The sequence below is a fragment of the Colossoma macropomum genome, unplaced genomic scaffold, assembly GCF_904425465.1.
Source record: "Colossoma macropomum unplaced genomic scaffold, Colossoma_macropomum, whole genome shotgun sequence".
NCBI classification, from domain to species: Eukaryota; Metazoa; Chordata; class Actinopteri; order Characiformes; family Serrasalmidae; genus Colossoma; species Colossoma macropomum.
This window is the reverse complement of record NW_023494792.1, coordinates 3,873,410-3,899,637: the sequence shown is the minus strand read 5'-3', so window position 1 is coordinate 3,899,637 and position 26,228 is coordinate 3,873,410. Positions and strand designations below refer to the sequence as shown.

At 38.4% G+C, this 26,228-nt stretch overlaps 1 protein-coding gene across 2 annotated transcripts in view; it reads right to left on the bottom strand.

Moving 5' to 3' along the window:
• Positions 1 to 2,961: 2,961 nt before the first annotated feature.
• The window catches only part of nr3c1 (nuclear receptor subfamily 3, group C, member 1 (glucocorticoid receptor)), a 35,280-nt gene continuing 12,013 nt past the window's right edge, over positions 2,962 to 26,228 (bottom strand). The window contains exons 3-10 of one of the 2 annotated variants that reach the window (XM_036575614.1): positions 14,016 to 14,182; positions 12,122 to 12,148; positions 10,626 to 10,742; positions 9,119 to 9,400; positions 8,670 to 8,814; positions 6,785 to 6,915; positions 6,472 to 6,629; positions 2,962 to 4,992 (exon numbers count right to left, since the gene is read on the bottom strand). In XM_036575614.1, coding sequence (XP_036431507.1) covers positions 4,840 to 4,992; positions 6,472 to 6,629; positions 6,785 to 6,915; positions 8,670 to 8,814; positions 9,119 to 9,400; positions 10,626 to 10,742; positions 12,122 to 12,148; positions 14,016 to 14,182 — 1,180 coding nt within the window. In that variant the 3' untranslated portion in view covers positions 2,962 to 4,839. The remainder of the gene's footprint in view (positions 4,993 to 6,471; positions 6,630 to 6,784; positions 6,916 to 8,669; positions 8,815 to 9,118; positions 9,401 to 10,625; positions 10,743 to 12,121; positions 12,149 to 14,015; positions 14,183 to 26,228) is intronic. The other variant, XM_036575615.1, reaches the window with a different exon arrangement.

Genomic DNA, 26,228 nt, shown 5'->3' with positions numbered 1-26,228 from the left:
AAAGTTTTTTTTGTTGTTAGGATTTGATAGGCTGGAACAGGTAGGTAAACAAACAAACAAACAAACAAACAAACAACAGAACCAGTAGAGTCAAAATAAATGTATCATACTTTTTAGTTTATTGGTTCAAATACTTTAACTCGGGCCCAGTTGTGCTCTCTTTATCATGAAACATGCAGTTGGTCAGTGATCTTTAAAGAGAAACTCCACTGGTTTTTCACCATCTCTACACAGTTCAGTTGCTGAGATGGAAAGTCGTTCAGAGCGGTTGATGCTGCCTTCCAGAGAAATGTATCAACTCAGATTTGTTTACAGTGGTGGTGACAGGAACCAGGGGCTGTCTGCAGTGCAAATAAGCCATTTTATTTACTGTCCAAAACATCCAGTGAACCTTCATGTGTGTTTTTCTATGTAAAGATGATAAATAAATCAGTAAACATAAAAATCTGGGCAGGAAAAAAAGGTTTCTTAAGGGACTATTTTGCCTTATAACATCCTGTGTGTACCCCTCTCTAATAATAACTGTTTAAAATATATATCATTTAGACCCCAAACCTTTCAAAATTGTCATTACACAATGTCTCAGGCATCAGGCAAAAATTTCGTAACCATTTTGTATAATAACTGTCTGTGAGGGAGCTTTTAAAGGTGGATTTCTGGTTCCTATCACCACCACTCTAGTTGGCTTTGTTTACATCTTAACCATGTAATTATGCTGAAAATTTGAAACAATTGGTGGAATTCCCTTTAATTACCGACAATGCCTTCAACATGCTCAGAGAAGACGATAAATACTGGCATATTGCCCAACCCTGTTTTGTAGTAATGTATTCTGATGCTTGCACCAAGAAAAAAAATCCTTGTTCATCTTGTACTCGGCGAATAAAAACGTTTTAAACAAGTGTAAGCAATTTAAAACATGTTTACAGTACATAAACACTTCAGCGTTTTCCAGGGAACAGTTACTGTTTGTATTTGCAGTCTGTTTTTAGACTGTTGACTGTTGCCGTTAAAAGTAGCCACATTTCAGAGAAACTATATTACATACTTCACTCAGCACATGGCGGTGGTGAGCAGGGATGACAGTAAAGCTGACTTTGACTTTGGCATTTTCCAGAGCATTTTAGAACATTTGTGTATTATATACTGCGTCACCAGTTAGCTTTACATTGAGACAGTCTGACCCTCTATACTAAAGTGAAGATTTCTAAGACATGTAATAAGAATGTAGTAAGACAGTCTTCTGGTGTTTAGGCCTTACTCATAGGTGGATTGTGCTTATTAACAGACTGTAGCTTCTAATCAATATTTGACCTGTTAAGATTGAATCTCATCAGATTGTCTGGCATAGAACTAGCTGGATGTCTACATATCAACAAATGATATGCGAAAGATGACAAGTTCAGAGGCTAATTCAGCCTAGTTATTACTTAATAAAGTAGTAATGCTTAACAAGAGCACCGCAAGAGTGTTATAACGTCTTCTGCACTGAAGTGTTACTGGTATTGCTGATTAAAGGGCCGATATCATGGAATACATTTTCCTCACTTATTGGAAATAAAAGACCTTTTCAAAAAGCCTCATTCACTCTCCAGTCCATACAGTCCATATATGGAAACTGAGCTGCACAAACAGCCTGTTTTGAATTCATGTTTTTGTGATGTCATAAATGCCAACACATTTACATAAATCCACCTTTATAGCTTTTTAAATGAGGCACAATACAGGGCAGCCAATCAGAACAGACATATAAATATATATATATATATATATATATATATATATAAAGGCAGAGTCTTAAAGGCACAGTAACAAAAAAAGTTGAAGTTGAAAAATATTCACAGAAAAGTGAATTATGTCTGTTTCTGGTACATAAACCCACAAAGACATTATAAGTGGACCTCAGGGGAAAAATACAACACAACAGAAATGTCAGATATCCTGATTTATGTCATTACTTGACGTATTTAGCCTAATTTTAAAGGCAAAAATGTTGTGGTCAAATTAGTGGGTGACTTGGGATTTGAGGCACATAATCCTAAAGTATTTAAACTCAGGCCCTGTCTTTAGTTGGCTGACTAGCAATCACTGTGTCATGAGCATGACTGCACCTTGACATTCACTTATCACAGGCGGTGACACTATGATGCAAATTCACCATTTAATTAAGGATGCAACAGTACAACGTGTTATGCTGCAGTGCAACTTGTATTGTACTGAATTGAGGGCTGGGCGATATGGCAAAAAATATCACAATAAGTTGGAATACATGAAATAAAACCTGTACTTCCACATATAGAACACTACTATACTAATACTATAATAATAATAAACCTACAACTATTATTTTTATTCAGTGTTTCACAATCTGCACTAAATCCAAATAAACAGGCCTGATTATGCTCACTGGAATATAACATGATTAATCGGTACTGACGATATCCTCAATATGCTCAGAAAAGCACATTGTGACATAATTCATCATGTCCACGATAAAATATATTCATTTTATTTAGCCCTATTATATTGTATTGTTTTATAGTGACCGTCTTCTGGCTAGTGTGTTAGCACAGAGCTAACATATTAGCTTGTGGCTATAGCATTAGATCGGTACACTATGAAGCACAGCTTTTGTTTCAGTTATTGCACTTTTGTCATGTTGAATGCTTTAATAAACGAAACATGGAACGATTAACATACTAAGGCACATTTTCAGCCGCTCATTATTTTTGCTGTATTGAAAAATGTATGGAATTGAGTTGAATTCTGAATTTTGTGAATTATTAGTCTTACTGTAAGTATACTGTCCTTTTACAGTACGTATAGACCCCTTTACAGTAAGTATTCCGTGTATAACAAGAAAAATGTACACACATACACTGTGAAACACAGTGGTGATGTTATTAAGAGTATTAGTATGAATACTGTTGCTAATATCAAGTCATGGACGGAGATGGAGAATAGATATAATCTGGTCTTTTTATTCATGTATTAAACATGTAATAAACTCCAACAGAGGAAAATGAAAATATTCCATGTCTTTCTACATTTCCTGCTCGACATAACCTTGAACAGCTGTTAAGAGAAGCACAGTTTTGAATATTTCTAAAAATCAGAAATGAATAAACATTTGGCACAGAAAGAATAGATTACAACAATACAGGCTTTTAGAAATTCCCCGAGAAGTGAGTAGTGAGGCTAATGTTGCTTTTGTCTGCTGCGATTTATCTGAGAAATGGACAGAAGAAGGTTATTAGTACTTGGAAAACTAAGAGGGTTAGGCTGCACTGATTAAACACAGGAGCATCAGCTAAAATGGGCACATACACACAGACTACCATAGCAAACACCCGGAGCTGAAAGAGGTACTGCAAAACGTAGAGGTCTTGGGCCTGAGCTGAGATGGCAGGGTTTCTTATATTTCTTGTAGAGATAAATGTATAAATATGATTGTACTGTACTCCAGTCTCCCTGTTAATAGACATTTTATGCTTTTAGGGAACCTTGGCCACTGGCATTCATTTCCTAGTACTAGTCTGGTAACAGTGACAAACTGTCATGTTATGGCTGTGTAGATGTCCGGCTTTTTAAGCCAGGGACGCACAAAAACACAAAAAAGACCAAACGGCGATCAGATCAGAACCATCATTCACATTGCATAAGTCATTGTTATACCATTCAACAAATGACAAAACAATTAAAAACGGTTCTCTCAGACAATACTTAACACAAGTTCGGCTTCTCGTACGTAAACCAGCTTCGTTCGTGTGACTTTTCTTTAAAGCATTTAAAAGAACTGAAAGTGCTCAAATTGCATTTTAGTCAGAAGTCCAATGAAACAATGCGGGAAGGTAGGCGGATTACTGGTGAGACTCCTAATTTCAATACCATAGCAATAAGGACCACTTTAGTTCACACTGCGTCATCATGGAGCTGCCAAGAACAAAATACACGGCCATGTTAAAAAGGAAAATCGCCAGTGCAAGTGGGTATAAAAATACAATCAAATACAATATCTACCAATGACGGATGCAAAACGCTCGGAACGCATGACTACAGAAAATGAATAGGTGGGACGAGCTAAAAAAGGCACATATTTTCCCTTTTGCTATAATTGTGTAATTCTGTTAGCAGTTAGCAAAAAACATGAGCTTCAAAATAGTAAAGATATGTTATGTGTAAGTATTAAATCTTCTCCAGCCAACTTCTAACAATACCAAAGCCATATCACTGTACATATTATCGAAATGATTATTTCAAATTAGATGTGTATCAGATAATCAGATGAAGTAATAAACTCTGTATTTCTGACTGACGTAAAAATTAAAAGTTCTGAAAATCTAAAAACGTACTATATATATAGGTTGAGCATATCTGACAGTAAGTGCTGTGGTGTTGCCTTCGCTATAAACAAACCAAAAAAAAAAAATCAGACAATGTGTGAAACCTATACAAATAGCGATCTCAGAGAAATAGCTTTATTTTTACTACTTACTGTAATGTTGAAAATCAAACACCTGAGACAACATTTATGGTATAATCTTTTTTTTATCCACCATAGAATATCATAGTTAAATCTTTCCAACTGTATAGCTATCTTTTGCTTTTGCATTTCTATACCCGTCTTTAAACTCAACACTCGCCCACCATGGTTCTGCGCTGGACTTGCTGCCATTCATCGCCCCACAATGACAAACACATGTCACTCTCTCTCTCTCTTTCTCTCTCTCGCTGTGTCTCACTGTCCCTCTGCATGTTCAGTGAGGAACGCTCGGTGATGCGGTGTAGTTTTAAGGCATGGTGTCCCGCTGCCGGCGGAAGGTTTGTTTTTTTTTCTTTTCATTTCTGATGAAAGAGCAGCGGTTTCACACTCCCAGCTTTGATTTTTGGTAACTGGTTGCTGATGATTTCTGCAAGCATCTCGGGGAACTCCACGCTCAGCGACTTGTTCACAAATGTGTAGAAGCAGAAGTTCATCAGTCCACCCACCATCTGCGGAGAAGAGGAGAGAATGATGTGAAGTGAGTGAGAGGGAGAGTCACTGCTGCAAAGGCACTTTTGGAAGGGTAATGCATAGTGAAGGGCCTTGTTATGCAACATGCGTCATGCACAGGACACGGTCCGTCTCAAACCATCAAACTAGTCCACTGCAGTGTTTCCTGATCGCTCCACAGTACAGCTGCCTGTTTTAATACTTATTTTAACATGCCCTCGTAAACTGAGTCTTGCCATTAACCTTGCTGCGTTTATATAATGACGGCGGACGGTCAACGACCAACCAGATATTCCATTGTTTTCAAGGGGGCAGCGACGGAAAACTCAGCCATGGCCAGCAGCAACGGCAGCGCACTGCGGCAGTCAGCGGACCGTTCAGGCAACAGTACAATTTTCCTAACCTTTGCCATCAACCACGGTGGTAAAAAAAAAAACGGATGTTCATTTTTTCCCAGAGTCACAGACACCAAACATCTCACAGTTGAAGTCTAGACAAAACTAATATTATGCAACAAAAATAAAAGAGTGCAGAGCGTCCTCCTGCCTTTCTCGACCTCAAATTAAACAACTCTCCCCTGACAATCACTCATTTTCACCAGTGACACTGTCGCCACAGAAACAGTTCCATAGTTCTTATAGTGCCCTCACATGTTAGTGGTAGACATATGATGGCAATTCGGATATTCTACTGTTTTCTATAGAGCTATGACAGAAAATTCTGCCACTGCCAGCGGCAACGTTCTGCAAACTACAGCAGTCACGGAAAGTTCCGTCAAGAGTTCAATTTTACGAACTTTTGCCGCTGACAACAGAAATGAAACTGAATGTTTGTTTGTCTGAGTGTCCTCCTGTCTTCATCCACCTTAAATAAACAATATACGCTGATAAAGCTCTCTTCTGAGAATCACTCACTTTCATCAGCAGTGCTGTTACTTTGCCAATGTTTGGGTGGTTCCATGCCACTGTCGGTCACATAAAACCATGAGGCGTGGAACAACAGTATTTTCAATGCAATCATGTGAACGCATGAATGTCTTCCAACAGCCTCTTAAAACTAAAGGTTCCTAAATGGTTCTTAGCTCGGAGGTACAGTTCTAGGCAAAACTTTTTATCGGTACAAAACTTTTACATTATGTGAAGCTTCTGTAAACCTCAAAAAGGTTCTTTACACTCTCACATCTCATTTACAAAAATGGTTCCTTAAAGAACCATGCAAATTTGCTTTAAGGAACCACAAGTTGTTCTTTAATGTCACTGCACCAAAGAACCCTTTATTTTTAAGATTCTCTTGCAAGTTATGATAATACTGGATGGCAGTTTCAGAATATTTAATACAAGATGTGGTGATCTGGGATCAGGTTTTGTGACTAAAACCATCTCAAACCTGGGAGGAATCCAATCCTGGGTCAAGAGATTAGTGGATGATTTGTGAATACCAGACTATTCGTATGTAGTAATAAAACTGTAAATTCTTACGTCGTGCATGGAGTCCAGTAGCTTAGTGAGCTGGTAGAATCGTTGCCAGTTCTGGCTGGAGTTCCCCTCTCTCCTGACGATGGCTTTTCCTAGTTCTTTAATGTAGGACATCCTGATCTCATCGAACACAGCCTGACTCTTCAGACCGTCCTTTGGCACTGAGGAAGAAGAGCAAGGCATGAACACAAGCTTTCCATTCAGCACAGATACAAAAAAAGTGCAACCAAAGACAGTTTTTGACACATGTCAAGGTTTGATTTGTGTGTAAACTAGGTGAAATGCAGTGGAGCTGGGAGTAAGGTCAGCCTCTCACCTGTGCTGAGCAGCAACAGGACCTTCATGCACAGGTACTCCTCGTTCGACACCTGCAGCCTGACAAACTCATTGGATATCTTCAACATCTGTGCACACTGATCACCCATGTAGGGCAGTTTCATCCTCTCCCTGCAGAAATACACATTCAGCAATTACTCATCTGACTCTGATCCAGAACACTTACAACTGTTTTTTTCCTGACTGTTTCTTTCGGTACCATGACGTATTTCTGAGTGAAACACTGTATCAGAGAGGGTCTCTGAGGTGGCTCAATGTTTCTTTTGATGATAGGTGAGGGCGATGGGAAGGGGAGGTGAAACATGATATTATTGGATAATATTTTACCCTGTCCACAAGTGCATAGTGATGTAATCAAAATTCAGAATATGTTTTAGAGTCGGGCGAAAGTCCCTACATTACAATCAGAGAACGCAGGAAAATCAGGATTTTTTTTTCTGTTAGAATACATATGATGAATTGTGCTTAATTTGACCAGGATTTTAAACTGCAAGACAAAAAAAGGGTTAATTTGAAGCTATGTGTTCATAGAAATTCTAAAACTATATTTAACTTTTTCCAACAACCTTAACCTGATGTACCCTACACTAAACTTCTCTGCTAAATGAACATTTTCTACAGTACAACAGCACTGCAGCACCTAACTGGATTTTCAGCAAAAACTCTCAAAACTCAAACTTATTTCATGATTGGCACCATTTTCTAATTTTCTCTTTCATCCTTGGGAAATCAGAACTTATATAAATGATACAGAATCCTTTATATAGCAATAAAAACGAACTATTTAAAGCCATAATAGGAATGGTATAGTTAATTCTCAGCTCAGAGAAGAAGTCTGCTACAGGGTCTCAGGCAGGGTTTTTCATGTACAACATAGGGCTTAGGTTGGGCTCATGTTTTTCTATCAAGTGATGTTTTTTATTTAGTAGATTTGTTTTTAAAGAACATGCCTTCATAAATTTTGCGCACTTTCACACATTCTCTCTCCTGCACTCTCTCTCTTGTACAACAAAGCCTAACTTATGGTCTTGCAAACAGTTTGCCACGAACAAATTAAACAGAAAGCTATTTTTATTCAGGGCTCTATTACTATAGCTATTCTGTAAGCTGCACTGTATATGATTATAGTGGCATAATGCTTGAGAGAAGCGGCTCCTTCGAGTATGCATGGCTACAACCATGCAAAAGCAAAGAAGCGTCCTAAGCACAGCAGAACGCTTCTGTGATGTTTTCTGTTTTTACTGTTAAGTTTTCAGTTTTTGTGAGAGGAAAACATTGCAGGAATATCTGCTGTCCTTGGCAGGAATGGCCATCAGTTCTTTCATTGTACATCATGTTCTGTTTATTTTATGGGCCTTTCACTGCAATGTGAACGTGTTTTTCCTTGTAAAATGCCATTAAAAGGCTACAAGTTTGAATGAAGCAAATCCTGTACATTAGTGGTAAATGTATCCCAGTAATGTACCAGGTCTGTTCTGCAGCAGTGTAAGCAGGTTTGGGTCAGGCTTGGGTTTCAAGTTTAGCAATACCAGTCAAGTGGAGGGTAGTAATCATGTTTTGGCTTCAATTTCTTGCCCATACAGACTTTTACCTCTGAGTAGAAAATGGCTGATGATCTGACGGTCTGATTATACTGATTATCTTAAACACTGGCCCATATTTACAAAATGTCTCAGAGTAACAGGGCTGATCTGGGGTCAGTTTATGCCTTTTACGTAGCACTGAACAGGATTACAGGGACAGATCTTAGACCAGTGAGATGCCTGATACATAACGGTGAAACCGGCCTCAGATAAAAGGGCATCTATCTTGTCCCAACACCACAGAGCTACGGTGACAGTGAAGGCCATCAGTGAGCTACTCACTCATTGATCACCAGGTCTGGGGCAAAACAAAGCATGTTGCCGTTGCACTGCTGGTAGGACCTCCAGCCCAGACTGAAAGACATGAGGAAGAGCCAGGATGACTGCAGCAAGGTCATCTGATCATCCAGGTGAAGATTACGGAAACCTGCATGTGGATAAAAAAGTTGTTTATCAGCTTATAACATACAGACCACTCACCGCTACAGTCTACAATCAAATGTCAAATAAGGTTCAGATAAATCTTTGTCCTTAACTAATGAAGCGTTAGCTTAGAGCCTTGTTTAGGAAAGCAACAAGTGCATATTTATGAAATCAAACCCATAAAGCCAGCAGGTTCAGCCCAATGGAGAAAAAGCGTGTATTATCTCTGGGACTTTGGGCTGAAACGCGAGCTGCTGTGGGCAAAGATGTCAGCTTCAGCTAAATGATTAAATGAAAGTACTTAGTACCTGGCAGAGCTTTGGCCCACTTGACAGCAGAGATGAACTGGCGGCCACCCAACCTGTTGAGGGTGGTCATGAGCCGAGTAGAGGTGTCAGTCAGTGTGCTGTCATAGCCAGCATAAATGGTCTCTGGCTCGATGGCTTTGAGCAGGGACAGCATGGTGGGCACGAGCTGGGGCATGGCCTTGGGCACCAGCGCCCGCACCTCCTGCACTGGAGCTGGGCTCATCTCGACCGTGTTCACCTGCTGGACACCCTTTAAGCCCTTCATCTTCTTGACTTTACGTGCTGGAACAGATAAAGATAGATAAATGAAGAGAACTTTTCCATTAGGGCTGATCTGTAAACAGGCCAGTTACAATGTATATTAGGATAATATCCGTCCCAGCTTTGATAGTTTGCTGCTTGCTCCCTGAAAGCCAGAAGATGACTTTTTCATAAGCAGCTACAAAAATGACTGATTTACACTTTATGCTGACTTATATATATATACAGTCATATGCTAAAGTTTGGGAGCCCCTTACATGTGTTGTTGATTTTAAAATAAGTTAACGCATCCTCTGCGGAGAACAAACTTAAATATAACGTTTCTGCTAATTTTAGTGCACAATTTAAAGTGAATAAGTAAAAATAAATAAAAGAAAACATACAAAAGCAAGAAAGCAAATAAGACAAGAAACTTGTGCCATAACTTTTGCACAGGTACATTTTACGTTTTATTTTCTTTTTCTGATATTAAATTCAGCAAATAAGGAGTAACTGTGCATTAAAATGTGCAAACTTGTTCTGTGTAGAGGACCTGTTAACTTTGCTTAGAAATTAAAAAAAATACGTAATTTTACCAGGGGTGCATAAACTTTTACACATGACAATACTGATTTATACAAATGTTTAAATTTTGTCTGCATACTGTTGATGTGGTACGAAAACTCAGGCTGGAAAATCTAGTAGAATATTCTTAACATGTTAGTGTAATATAAAAATGTGAAAGTCGGGACGCACCAATCATGAATTTTTTTATTGAATCCAATCTGATTTATTTATGGGGTATCAGCCAATAGCTGATTTTATTCATTATCCTTTTTCAAGCTGAAGTTCACATTGTGGAGTAAATAAGAACTTATCCAGTACTTTCTATTAGCCAAAACTGCAATATAAACATTATTTGCTTTTTAATAAGCCAAATTTTAAATTATTAAATGAAATATGAGTCATCTATTTAAATAATATGAATCAAATGAAGTGCTACATGGAAAGTAAGAGGCAACTGCCGATTTATCACAAGTTATGCATTATTATGCTACAACGTTATGGCTCAGAAGTAGCAGTGGGATTCAAATACAGCACAAGCACACTTACCTGGCTTTACCTCACAAAACTGCAACACAGATCGGCCCATTTATCACGACATGTTAACACAACGTAAAAGGCAGCCAAAGATCTCAAACAGTATAAAATAGTTTATAATGGCAGTGACAATACGCTAACACATCATAACATCTTTGGTTTTTACCTTCTAGGTTCATCCCGGCCATTAGGCACTTGCGGAAGCGGCAGGCAGGACAGTTCTTCCTGCGGATTTTATCGATGATACAATCGTTCCGCCCAGCGCACAGGTAATTGTGTTGCCCTGTGAGGATTCAAGGAAGAGCAAATGACATTTCAATTAAACAACAGTCCTGGAAGACTCAATTAGAAGGCACATCTTGTCTTTACTGCTAGTGCCAAAAGTCAAGACAAAAAAACAATTAGGTCGTTTGGTTGGAAACAGCACCATTTCTGATTACAGCAATTCTCAATCCCTGTCCTGGGGGATTCTCGCCCTACACAGTTGGGCAGTTCCCTGAGGTCCAATTATGATGTTTGTGTAGATTCATGAACCAAAAACAGTCGTACAAAACAACTTTCCAATCGTTCTTTAGAACCAATCAGACTGTTTCTGTTACTGTGCCTTTAAGACTGATTGGATTGACTGCCATGTATTTTGCCCAGAGCTGGAATACAGCACATAGCTTCAATAAAATCGGGCAGGGCTAAGCCACTGTAGGCCGAATAGGTGAAAATCTGTAAACAGGTTGTTTTTTGTTACATCACAAAACAATGAAATCAAAACTTCCTTATAATAAACTGGGAAGTGAACAGAAGTTGAAATTTTAATAATGTTTACATACTCTTTTACCTAAAAACCAAAAGTCATGAACATGTGTTTTTCTACGATATGGACCCTTTAAGCCTGTGAAAATTAGCTGGAGTTTTGCATCAGGGGTGTTGAAGCAGAGAAGTGGTCCTCCAGGACAGAAACTGATAGCCACTCTCTCAGACAGCTCTCCATGCATGAAGTAAAGTGTTTCTACTTGCTTTGAGCATGAATTCCGCGCGTTGCTGCGATATTACACCACAGTAAAGCTTATGGTTGTCATTCAAAACAGCATGGCTGGCCAAGAGCACAAGCAGGCTGCAGCTTGAAGCCATTACATAGTCTATGAATGTACTCTAATTGAGTACTTAACCGCTCAGCAGGGTGGATTGTCAGACACATATTTGGTTCTTTTGTAAACGTTGATTCTCCACTGAAAAGCCTGTAAAAGGCTCTAATTTGTATTTGGAACAGAACTATGCAAAATTATATTATTATGTTATATTACATTAACTACATACGACCATACATTTAACTAAAAACAGAATTTTTGAGTTGTTCGATTACTCTAATTAAATCAAACAAAGTCAATCATTCTAATTCAGGTTAAATATTAAGTATTTTAAGTGTCATTTTATAATGTCTAAATTAAAATACAGTCACTAAGATACGTCTGTCATTGTTGCAATGCAGAGAACCATTTTGCACCTCACAGAAAAAAAAGAAGCCAATATAACGGTCGAATCAGCAGGCGCAGAAACATGCGCTCAGCTGTCACACCATGCTGATAATCTCGTCTTTACATGAGGAGGCACAAAGAGGCAGAGACGAGCGACGGGAGGGAGACAGCAGCATTTACAGAGTTTAGTTACCATCTGTGTTTTGTCTCGATCGCCATCCTTCACCAATGCAGGGAAAACAAAAGGAAAATAACAATAACAGAACACATCTTACACTCTTTGTATTGTGTACTAAAATAAACATACACTTAAAGGGCCCATATGTTACATTTTTCTTGTATTCTCCCCCCACTTATAATGTTTGTGTGGTTTTATGTACCAAAAACAGTCAGAATTTATTTTTACATTACCTTTTTCTAAACTCTCGGTATTCTATAGAATTAAACAGGCTGTTTATGCTGCTGTGCCTTCAAGACTGATATATGTAAATGAGCTCTGTTCTTGTATTGTGCCTGATTCAAAGCCCAGTCCAGTCTGAAACACTCCTTATAACTTCAGCATGAATGAATGGGGCCAACCTGCTGCAATAAGAATAGGCGGATGTATAGGCGGATTTAAATGAGCTGTTTTTCATGACATCACAAAAACAACAATTTCAAAGTGAACGTTTGAAAGTGTTTTTTTGCAGATTTGTTTCAATCTACAGATTCAATCTACAATCTACGAACTGGGGAGTAAAAAGTATGTTCTGAAACTTGAACCATGGTTACAGACTACATCAAACTCTTTTATTTCAAAATAGCATGAATAGTTGGTATTCTGTGATACAGGCCCTTTAAAGTCTGTCTTTTACTGTCAACCACTTTATTATACTAAATGGACAAAACATAACTAAGGCCATATATCTGGTAGATAACTTAAAGAATGAACAAAGGAAACGCAGGGGTAGAAAAAGTAGTGTTTGAGAGTGTGAAGTATGGATGGGCGTAGTTATTTCAATATGTGGATATCCAATTCAGTATTTATTCACTGAGTCATGGTAACTGAACATGAAATGTGTAGTGTGGACGAAAAGAAAGAAGGAGCAGTGTATTACGCCGTAATTTTCCAGTTTTTCAGAGTGAAACAGAAACTACAGAAAAATTTCAGGGCACAAGCAGCAGCGATTTTTTTATCTCGTGTAGGGGTGAGTGATATGGCACAATACTTCAAGACATTTTCATGAAGCATGACATGCATCAAGATACTTTATTTTTCTGAGGTTTAAAAAGTTGGAACAGACAAGACAGAACCTGTAGTGCCACATAAAAAAACACTATAATAATAATAATAAATCTACTACTACAATGATTTTTTTATGTTTTACAAACTGCACTGAATTAAATCCAGTTAAACAGGCCTGATTATGCTCACTTTGTGATGACACGTAAGTCAGTGTTCTTTACATACTGATAATATCCACAACATGCTCAGAAAAGTGTGTTGTGACATAATTTATCATGATGAAAAAATATTGTCAGATTACCCACTTCTAGTCTCACATTTACATGAAACGCAACATGTAAGTGGAGCAATATGGGTCAGTCTTATGAAACTGCTTCAAACCATATCCATTAATACAAAATATTCACAAAATGTATAATCTGGCATTCTTTACCCTAATTTCCACATATTTTCTTATTATCAGTATGTATAATGTTTGCTTTTTTAATTAGAAAAAAATTAGTCTGTGTAATCCAAGTGTTGTAAAAAGTGTTGTACAGTCTAAGGAAGTGAATCAAAAGAACTAAATGTTATGTGGTGCAAGTAAACAGAAAAACACAATGGCTGTACAGTGTCCTTTAAACTTCAACACGATTGCATAACACCAGCTACTCAAACTGTTTGCTCTTACTGTCAAAGCAACTAAGCCACCACATCTGACAAAGCTCGCTGGTTTGCGTGGGGTATTTTGGTGAGGTTGTCAGTCGTACGATGTCAATTCAGTGTGCAGCACTTAGTTTGCATGTAACAGTCATGACACTTTTTACAGAATGATGACACTTCATCTTCAGAGGTCTGTGTGTCAGTGTGCGTTAGCACTCACCTTCCACAGCTCTTTTGAAGAAGACCTTGCAGCTGCCGCAGGTGAGCACGCCGTAGTGGCAGCCTGACGCCTCGTCTGAACACACCAGGCAGATTTTATGTGTGGCGCCGCCGGATTTCCCCGCACCCGAAGATGCAGCAACGCTGAGCTCAGGCCTGCTTGCGGAACTAAAACACACACAAACAAAAACAGATCAGAGCGGTCACCATGCTTCCCAGATACTCTCGTCTGCCTGTAAGATTGATGTGACAGGACAAAAAGCTGCGGGCCTGATTTTGATGATTTATTAAAATGAAGTGACGGAATTTTTTATCTTCATGCCATTAGGGTCTGCCGTTTGTATTCAGTGAGATCAAAGTTTGTTTACGCTGTAGAAAAACAAATTTTGCAAATTCTTCAAATGTAATCAAATGCCTTTTGTTTAAAAGACAACCTGAAATCCAAATGAACCCTTTTCATCTTGTTAGTTCGTGTCCCTGATCATATTAAGTTGTTTTTCTGTAATCTTTGATCAAAATGTACCGACTTTTGCCTGTCCATAAAACACCTTTCGGGAAAAATAATACAGAGTCAAAATATCATGTTTCACTTCACCCTTCCACTTTCCCCAACTAATATCGTCAAAACTTTTACTCAGAAATGCATCATGGTACAGAAGGAAAATGAGTTCATGTAGACTTCGACAATTATGAATAAACCTTCTCTCCCAAATACAGTCTTATGCAAAAATTTGAACAGTACTTGTCAAATTCCAGGGTCTGTTGGCTTCTACATGGAACAAAACTAAACATGGCGAAATGTAACATTTTGGAAAACTTCGCCGTAACTTTTGCACAGGCCACACTTAATGTTTTATTTTTTCTCCAATATGTGTTGAATTCAGCAAATAAACAATAACATTAAAACGTTTGCATATGACTGTACATATCTCACTCGCCCCCACCCGCCCCTTTTTCTTCTCTGTCATCTACCCTGTAATCAGAGGTACTGAATTATGCCTGAAGAAAACTGTTATTTTATCATCCGCTTTTCTTTATTTACTATTGTGAGTCATTTTTTTTCTTTGCATAATCATTTATCTGACATTATCTTCTGCATTGTTGCAGGTGTAGAACAAACTCACTGTGTGTGCAAAGCCTCAAAGTCTGCTTATACATTATTTCAGCTAAGAAATAATGCAGTTACCAGAATGATTCATGTCAGTTTACTGCCAGAGAAACTCATTTGGTCTGACTGTGACAGAAATGTCACCCCCACAGTCTGTCTAATGAAGAAGCTGGGAAACAGAATTAAGGATTGTCCAAGCAGGGTCGTCAAATCCTAATGAATGTCGCTTTCGAGCAGAAACCAGGAATTTCTTTGGCCACCAGGGGGCAACTGTTGACTGTGGCCAGAGCACTGTGCCCTGCCCCACATCCACAGTGGCAGCACGCAGACTGCATGAAGCCATATGAGCAACGCCCCCTCATAGAGAGAGTGAGAGAAAGAGAAAAACAGCAACACACCACGTGTGAACAAACTACCAAGTGGATGGCCTATATGCAAATCGGACAAACGAAGCAGAAAACACATTACAGAAAGAAAGCTGTCTGTCCTGTTTAAGGCTGATCATTGCTGCAGCCCAGATTCAGAAGCTCTGCCCTTATATTTTATAATATGTTTCTATTTTCAAGTCTTTTTATATGCAGTTACATAACTGCAGGTTCGCTTTCATTCACCAGCCTTGGGCCTGATCCAGTACTGCAATATGCTCTCAGTAGGATATGACAGGAGAAGACCAGCAGTTGGCAGCATTTATGACCTTTTAGGTCCCTCGAATACATAACTAGATTTCACAGAGAGACCCAGGGATTCAAGACAGACCAAGAAAGGCAGGCAGGGCATGGGTAGTTAATCAATCACAGAGCAAAATCTACATGAACACTACATGATCTACACTGATTGTATTAGTAATCAAGTAACCCAGTGATTATTCTGTCCTTTAACTGAGAAATCAGAGTTTTAAACAGGCCAAACAATTAAAATGGATTTAAGTAAACTTCTTGAAAGTAAAGTTAAAATTCAAAACCATAGTATTTTCAGTTTACCAGTATTGTATGAAGCTACACTAGGAAGCCTTACAAAGCTCATAATTTAATGCAAAAAAATACATTTAACATTGAAACCAGGGCTGTCACTATCAATTATAATATAACTGAGTGATCCAGTGATTATTCTGATGATTAATAGAGTAATCAGAGTTTTAAAAAGACCAAACAATAAAAACTGGACTTGACTGAATTACGAACAATAACAAACTATGCGTAGTATTTTAAAGATACCAACATATTGTATAAAGCTAAACTAGGAAGGCTTTAAAAAGTCTGACCACAATGAAAAAAAAGAGTGCATTTAAATGGTTTAGGCTCTGTTTTTTTACTGTTATCTTTATATAAACTGCCAATGACTTACTAATGTATTATGAAGGTAAATTCGATGATTGATGATTTTTAATGGAGTAATCGAGGCAGTTCAAACTGATGCCTACGAAGTAGTTACTACAGTTTCACAGAAGACTTGGCCCACTGGAATCCCTTATCAAAATATTCAGATCAAACATTTTTGAAGCATCCTCAGGTCCAGCCAGTCCACATTTTTGCACTTTTACAGTTCACAGCACTCCTAAGCCAGGTAATCAGGGGCTTCACGGTACCTGGTACACAGAGATATTCCCACCATTTTGACTCCAGTCAAAGAGTTCAGATGCCGAACAATATCTAGGTCACACAAACCGTACCAAAGCACAATAATCAGGCACGTTACAACACTTTAGCTATGATAGCGTCTATCAGTAAACACGGTCTGAGAACCCTCATGAGGTGCCAAAAAGGCATCTGGAGACTGCAGAGGTACTGATAGCAATCAACATGCCATGATCCATTGTTTTGCTTCGGGGGTTCATTGCAGTTAATAATTGTCTGAAAATTACATCATGGAAGCTTATGTTTATAAAAAGGATTGCAGCAATAATCAGAGACGGCTGTGTGAATAACACTTTATACACGTATATAATTGCAATTCTTGGCCATTTATCAAATACTAGGGCTGTATATGAGGATCCAAGTAACACTGTTAGAGCCAAGAATGCTTGTTTTTTATGAAAAGCGTGTGGTACCTTTGCTTTAACTTTGTGTTTCAGAAGGCAGTGATATGGCAGTCATATAAATGATGGTGCATATTATGATAACAATATGATTCAGCTTCCATTTTAAAGCAGCACCCCGGCCAAAATGAAAAACTGAACCATTTCTACAGCTGTTGTAAACTTGCCTACTCGCCTCCTACAGGGATACCACAGTAGTCTCTGGAGTGAGATTTTGTGGTTTAAAGACTTGGAAAAGCTTCATCTGATTATGGATCGTGAAGGTAGGAGGAAAGTTTGAAAAACTACGAACACTTTGGGGTGCATGCATGAGGGCAGGCGGTTTGAGGTTTTTTTTCCACTACCTGGCGAAATGCAGAAGGGAAGCCAGATAGCTTAGGTTATTGCTAGGAAGCCGAATATCACGCCTCTATTTATTGGCTAATAAATACAGACGTGATATTCATCTTCCTAGCAATGAATGGAACATCAGTGGATTTCTTTATCACAGTGGGGGCACACAATTATTTGTGTAATCCAAGCTGGGTATTGTAGTAAGAGAACATTGATGGCTGAACACACCAAGAGGATATGAGCATGAATTCTGTCAAGCATATTAGGCCGACAGATGCAATACTGTGCTACAAAACATGACCAAAAACAAAAACATTAAATATAACATAGTAATGCTAGTTTTAGGCAGGAGTGCCCCTTTAAATGAGTAACATATCTGTGTATGATATTCTATTTACAGTTTAATTACTATAAACATTATTTTTGGAGAAATATTGGGCCTTATTTTTTCAGAAATATCAACAATTTTTCATGTTTGTCTTTATTCAGTGTAGCCATATTAAATGTAGGTCTAGTCTCTTGTGCAACCCCAGTTTATACTCAATTCAACTAGTCAAGCATTTTCAAATAAATACAAGTATGCAATACAAATCCACCTAATTTTGAACTCAGTGTGATTCGAAATATAACCTAAGAGCTGCTTACAGCACCATCTGGCTGATCACACGGTCCAGCAGAAGATGTCATGGCTTTAGCATGTCTGTGTGCAACCAGCCAAACACACAGTGCCAGCCGACGTGAGCTTTTAGATCAATTAACAATATCACTGTTACAGAGTGAGGCAAGACTGATGGGTCTGCCAGCAGAGAGGACGGCTTGACTCACAGCAATGAATCTTGCCTTGTCTTATCTCTGTGTTTATTTGATTCACTAGAGGAGAATAACTGAGTTGTAAATGATCAACACTCACCCTTCCCCAAAATGGAACAACTGACTCCATCTTAGTGGTGTTACATGCTGACGATGGCATGCAAACAAGCATGATGAGACTAAGAACGACTTTACGATACACAATGACTATCGTGTCATATTTCGTTTTCTGAGGTTTGTAAACAAGCTGAACAGGTACAGCAAAAAAATGTGTACTGTAATTTATTCAACATTTGCAAAAACAAATTAAGCAGGAATAGGAGGACAAATCAAAATTTAAATGAATAAAATAAGATGATGTCATCATGGGCTGACATCCAATTATTTACCACAAACTGATTGTCGTTGTTCACAGGCTCTTAGTAATTGGTCTAAATCTGTCTTTCATGATACGTGCAGTTGTTCAGTGTTCTAGAATACCTGTGAGATCAATGATAAACTCAGAACAGCAAACTGTGACCACACTCGAGGTTATGTGTTATCACCAAGAACATCACGGCTGTGATTCAGTTGCTGTAGATCAGGGGCATTTAATTAAAATTCAATAAGGTCCGGATGGAGAAATTTCCTCAAGCAAAGGTAATATACCTCTAACCTGCATCAGGATTCAGTGTCATACACTGTATACTGAAGTAGCCTAGTAGTTATATGAACATCTTACATAGTCCAAAACTGTATGTCAAATCAAATAAAGTACAATCCAATAATATTTCAACAATATTTGTCAGTTTTCACACTGAATTGGACGAATTATAAATAACAAACACTCTAAGATTTGTGTTTTGTCTTGTAGCGGCGCTTGACATTACTGCATTTAATAATCACCAGGGTCTTGGAACATATGAGACACACTAGTTTTGAACTGCCTGTGGGCAGAATAAACATGTATAAGTCTGTCCATTCGTGATTAAAAGCTTGTTTTTTGCAGTCCACTTTTCTCTTTTTAGAACCTGCCATGTGAATTAACTTTCCTGACTCACTTTATTCTCTGACTGCTGTTTCTCGCCTCATCTCTCCCCTGTGTGTGACACTCACTTGAGTCGCAGTGCATCATAATGCACAGATCTGACTGGGTAGCGTAAATGTGATATTCACAACTCCTGCGATTGGTCTGTGAGTTTCCTGGGCTGCCATTCCAGTACCGTAAGGGCTAGAAAAGTTACACCGGTTAAAACAGAAACACTCCATTAAAATTAAATAATAAAGGTTACAGGCCCAGGTGCAGATAGTACAGCGTCTGGATCTGGACCTAGACCGCAGTTTGCCTATCAATGACCTCTGCCGTAGATCATCACAGCCATGATGCTATTTGTGATAACATGTGACTTTGAGTGTTCTATTGCTTTTATACAACAGTTCTGCAAAACAAATAAAAAAGTAACACCAAGAAGCCCCAAATATTATTTCAAATTTGCTTTTATAATGGCAATTGCTTCCACCAAGAAAGTACCATCCTTTTGCCTTCCTCATTAAATAAAGGAATGTTCAAAACTACACTTTCTCACTCCTGAATGACACAGAACAAACAACAAATATTTAAAACATAACTGTTGTAATAATTTGCTGAACAAAATGCTTCTGAATGTTAGTCCAGGTTGTTACTGAGCGAGTGAATGTTAGAGAGACATGTAAAAGGAACTGCCGGTCTCTTGGGGTAATGACAGGCTTTAGCCTTAGTCTAGCCTTTAGCATCTAGCAGCCTGCTAGTCGGGCTAGTCCACTAGCGGTGCACCAACGTCAGCGAGCTGCTTCACACAGCAGCATGGTCTTGCGGCCTGTTGCTTCAAGCAAATAAAAACGGCAAGGAAAAAATACTGACTGTATGAATAACTGTAATATTTACTAAACTCCAGCAGAGTCTGACGCTCAGTGATGTGAGTGCAACCAAGTACGAGACAAATTACTTTTGTAAGACAAATTACTTAACTTAGAAATTCTTATTACTAAATATATGATGATAAATACTACTTATGTTAAATAAATGGGAACATTTCAGTAAATCAGTACTTGGCAGATTAACCTGATTGTTGTTTTGTTCCAGTCAGTCTGTAAAGCATTTCACAGCCCATCTTGTTTTCTGAACTGTGTTCTGTTTCTTTCTGACCAATTCAAGTTTGTTTACTTGATCTGCCATCACAGCTGCCGACAAAATTCTTGTTTTTCCACAATGTTCCTTCAAAATATAGTTACTTTTGTCTCTAAAAAAGCTTTGAATACATCATCATGCACCAGTGCACAGTGAAAAATTAAATGTGTAATTTGTAAAATTAAGGGGGATCTATTAGCAGAAACAAAATACAGCAAAGAAAGCTATATCTTCATTAGTGTATAATCACTTGTTACTATGAATCATTGGGTTTCTGTTAGCTTAGCCTGAACCCTTTATATCTACATAGGGAGCAGGTCCTCCTCCATCAGTGGCCGCCAAGTTTCCACAGTAGCCCAGAACAGAAAAACCAAACACTGGCACTAGAGAGTGCCTTTTGTGTTGAAGCAGCAGCTTGAGGATCATACTTATTATTCAACACAAGAAAAAGCAAGTATCACAGCAGCTTCTACTACATGCTTGGAAAGGTAGAGGTGAGGGAGGGGTATTCAGTTGGTTGCAATCTGCAACCTCACCACTCGATGCCACTAAATCTTACACACTGCAGCTTTAAGCAGATGAGAGCCAGACTTTTTTTTTAGCAAACCAGAACAGTTTGACCTTGCAGAGAAATCGACACTTGAAAAGTCTGCTGTGATTTATAATGGGCCTTACTGTGAAAGCTCTGTACAGACAGTTATTAGTATTATGGCTATATGGTTATACAACCACGAAAGGATACTTGAGAGGCCTCTTAACCACACACTTGCTATCAGTCTGTTGATTTATAGGGTCTGTATGCCTCATACACTGAGACTTAGATGCCCTTTGTCTGCTGCCAACACAGATAGATCACATTAAACACAGCATTTCCTGACGGAGGCCCCGCTAAACACCCCTCAAACTTCTCCTTTCAGTTTGTTTCACAACATTACGCCCCAGTTTCAGTTTCACAGGCAGCACTACATGACTCAGGTTAACAGCTTCTAGAAGCCATCTTGAGATTGAAAACTTCTGTACTTTCTGAGAGGCACCATAACTCATTTGAGAACAAACAAACAAAAAAAAAAACTGGCACATATATTTGCAGTCTGCAGTTTCTTTCTCTGAAATATATCTGCAAGACTGAGCGCAGCAGAAAAGAAGGAAATTGTTCTTCCCTGAGGTAAAAGCCTCAGAAATAGAAAAGGGAAGTCGAGCATGCCATCGCTTTCTGCATTCCTTCCAAAACTCCAGACGAGTCACGATAGTTGGACGTCAACACGATGGTAATTGGCATGATGTACAAAGTCAAGCTGGGTGAAGTTTTTTTTTTTCCTCTTTTTAACTCAAAAATACACAAAAAACAACCAGCTCAACTCCTGATTTTATTATGCCCTGTATGTCCAAAAGTATCCAGACATCCCTTCTAATTAGCTCAGCTAGTATAAATGCATTGCTGACACAGGTGTTGATTGTGTACACATAGATTGTATAATCTCCAAAAACCAAAACACTGTCAACAGAATGGAAGCAGCTGCACAAGAGCTTAAGGTCACCATGTCCTTAAGGTACCATCCAACACCTTTTGTGAACTAATCATCCAACATCAGTACCTGACCTCACTAATACTCTTGTGACTGAATGCAATCAAGTCCTCACAGCAATGTTCCAACATCTAGTGTAAAGCCATCTCAGATGAGTGTGTGTGTGTGTGTGTGTGTGTGTGTGTGTGTGTTGGGGAGGGGGTGGCAAACACACCCTTTATTTCAGAAAAACAACAGTTGCATAAACAGGTGTCTACAAACTTTTGACCAATTCAATAAATGTTTTCAACAATATAAACAAAGTCGGTTGTAGATAAACGTATAAACTGATTCTAATATGCTGGTCCTGTTTAACTTCACAGCTTCCAAATAATTAGTGGGAAATTGCAAATAAAATTAGGATATTTTAGCTGCGTCCAGAATGATGGAAGAAACTGTATTCAATTCTAAAAAGGCAAAGTTGTATAGTATTAAGAACAAGGTTATAATAGAAGTGTCCAGAATTCCTCATATGAATCGGAGATCAAATCTCAAGGCAGATAACATTAACATTAATGCAATGTGCTATTTATTTGTTATTATTTATTATCGACTGTATTATATGCATTATATCATATATAATGCATTTATGATGTTATATTATATATAAATCCACATTGTATTATGTAGTATGTTTTATATTATAGTTATTACTGTATTTAAATTAGTGTTACAGTAATGTATACAATGTACATATATTTAACAGTAGCTGTACATATATATGCAGTACATATATTACCCAGACTGACCTCAGCAGAAATATTTGTATGTATGTGTAAGCAGGATTCTGTAGCCGACGTAAAACAGAAAAAGACCAGAGAAAGACGTTTGTTTGCTATTTAAACTGTGCTACGTTTCCCAATGAAGTTATCGCATTAACAGGTGACAATATTTGTGACAGATGAGTCATCGCTTTCAAGACAAAGAGAGAAATGTAGGTCAGGTTTACTGAGCAACCAGCTCACCTGACAGCTCTGTACACTGTATTCCAGTATGGTTCTGATTTCTGAATACTGTACTGTCTTAAGCTGCCTCACACTGTGGTTCTACAGTCTGCCAAAAAACATGTCTGGCAAACAAACACGGCAAGTACACACATGCAGCGTGTACACACACACACACACACACACACACACACACACACACACACACACACACATACACACATACAAACACACATACAAACACACACATACCTAGAGAGAAAGGAGATGAGGAAAGAGAGTGGGAGTGAGAGAGCAGGGAAAGAAAGAGAGAGTGAGTGCGTGAGAAAGTGAGTAAAACAAAAGGAGAAGAAGGAGACAGGGAAAAGAAAGACAGGGAGAAAGAGAGAGGAAAGAAAGAAAAAGAGAAGGCGAGAAAAGAGAGTGAGAGAATAAAATAGAGGAGAGAAAGTGAAAGAAAAGGAAGAGAAGTTGAGAAAAGAGAGGAGAGAAAGAGAAGAGAGAGGAAGGAGAGGGATACGAGGGGTGAGAGAGAAGGAGGATGGTAAAGAGAGAAAATGAAGGGGTAAGAAGGAGATTGGGAGATTGTGAGAGAAGACAGAAAGAGTGATAAAAGAAAGAGAGGGCAAAAGAGAGCGAGAGAGCGAAGAGGGAGAGTGAGAGAAAGGAAAAGAGAAAGACAGAGAAAACGTGAAGATAAAGATCAAGAGGGGGAAAGGTGAGAAAAATAAGAGAGAACAGAGAGAGAGGAGAAAAAGAAAGAAAAGGAGAGAGGGCATGAGAGAGAAAGAGAGAGAGAGGAGAATGAAAGAGAGAAAAGGACAAGGTGAGAGAGAAGGAGGAGAGTGAGAGAAGGAAAAGGTGAGAAAAAGAGCAAGAGGAAAGGAAAAAAGAGAAAGAGACAGACAGAGAGAGAAACGGTGAAGATAAAGAGCAAGAGAGGGGGAAAAATAAGAGAGAAAGAGAGAAGAGAGAGAGAGAGGAGAAAGAAAAGGAGAGAGGGAAAGAGAGAGAGGAGAAAGAGAAATTGAAAGAGAGAAAAAAAGAAGAGGGTGAAAGAGAGAAGAGAGAGAGAAAGAAAAGGAGAGAGAAAGAGAGAGAGGAGAAAGAGAGAGGCGAAAGAGAGAAAAGGGGAGAGAGAGAGAGAGAGAGAGAGAGAGAGAGAGAGAGAGAGAGAGAGACATAGAGCTGATGTGCATTCATAATTGTAAAGCACTTCCTAAAGGGCCGCGCCTGCCGTCCCACTAAGCTGTCCGCTGTCGTCCAGCTGTGCAGCAGAAGGGAAAGTAGGTCAGGCCAGTGGCCGCCCGCTGAAGCACTTACACCGCCGAGCTGATCTTCATCTATTATACACTTCTGCTGACTGTCAAGATTTCCACAGCGCTCAACCACAGACCAGAGAAAAGAAGGAAAAGGGGGGGAGGGAGAGAGGGAGGGAGGGAGGCTGAAGCCCCTATTAACAGCTCAGGATAAGTTTGACTGTGTCAAATATTCAGGACAACGAGAGGACATTCCTAAAGGGAAGTGCTTAACACTAAATAACCTGACAAACAAAAAACAGCCTCTGAGCCACAGGCTGGGTGTGGAACACAGGCGTCGTATTTAAAAGCCAATCCATTTAAAGCAGAGCAATTTAAAGTTGACACCGATTGGAAAAAAAACTGGAATCTAAGGTTGGTGACCTCTGGTTTATGTTTAGATTATCCTAATGTGGGACATGGCAGAGATAAAAACTCTGTCCGGACTGCAGTCAGACAAATACATTATGTAAGCATAAAACGCAACAAAAACACGTCTCTGCTCTGGTGATTTCAGCAGCGAACCTGAACATACTGGAGCGCCCGATTTCAGGTTTGGCAACATTTCGCATAAAAAGTAGTCGGCAAACAGTATACAGCTGCTAAACATTAACAATTCTTAAGGAAGACACTGAATTTATAAAACGATTATTCTAAACTAAAATGTCAGTGTCACATTAAATGTGACTGCTCATAGTATTACTTTCAATTTTAAAACCACTAAATTAGCATGAATGGTGAAATTAATACTCAACTGCATTTTCCCATTATGTTCAATTTATTTATTTATTTTCAGTTTGTTCTATTTCAATACACAGGGGAGGAAAATGGGAGTGAACTGCCTCTCAAGAACAATGATCATGTACTGCACAGCTAAACAATGTATATGCATTTAGCACGTACAGGATGATAATGCAATAACTAAGCACAATACAAGGAAATAAACTGGAACAATCAATATGAATTTTGTAATATTATATTATACAATTAATAAAGAGTCCTCAATTTATCTTATTGATCTCACTTTGTTTTAATAAGCTATGGCAAACTAAGACAAATGACACTAAAATAAAAAAAAACATTTGCAATGTTTGTTCATTAATGAAACAAATGACTGTGACTTTATTCACTACATAATAGTAATAATAATAATAATAATAATAATAATATACTGTAATTTCATTAAATGGTATTGTTATTATTATTATTATTTGAGCAATGATAACAACTAACAATTTAAACATACTTTGAACATCTTACATTTAACTGAGCTGTTGAAGGAACTCTGCTGAGCTCCAAAACTTACCTACACACTCATCTCCTGCAATACGGCTAAAAAGGTTTCCTAATTCTAGCTAATGATCTCAAAAACTACCATGTAACGCTAATGCCAGCGAGCCAGTGAAGCTGCAGCACGATGAAAATCTACCTTTCACTTCAAAAAGAAAAACCTTATTTTTTCCTCTCAAAACCAAATGTACTGCTTGCCCCATAATCGTACAGTCCTATACAAAAGTTTGGGCAGCCATGGTCAAATGACATGTTTCTGCATATTTTAGCACAAAATTTCTATTTATTTGATGAGTTTAGCATACTGGAAAAATAAAACAAACTAGCTTCTGCACAGGGAACACTTTTTTATTATTTTTTTATTATTAATAATATATTTAATTCAGCAAATAAACAGTAGTTGTGTATGAATATGTGGAGAAGTGTGCTCTCTGTAGAGGATGTGATCTCTCTCTCGCTCAAACAGAAAAAACTGACTATTGGGGCGTGTGTGAACCCTCAATTTCCCAATATATTTAAAAGCTCTCTGACTATAAATGAGTTCTCTTCAGTGCAATTATCACTTTTTACACATCGCCATTGGGTCGCTTGTCTACCATCTACGATATCTGATTACATCACAACCCAGGTGTCGCAGATTATTATTTTTGGCTTTACTGACTGAGATTCAGGAGAATTTTCTACA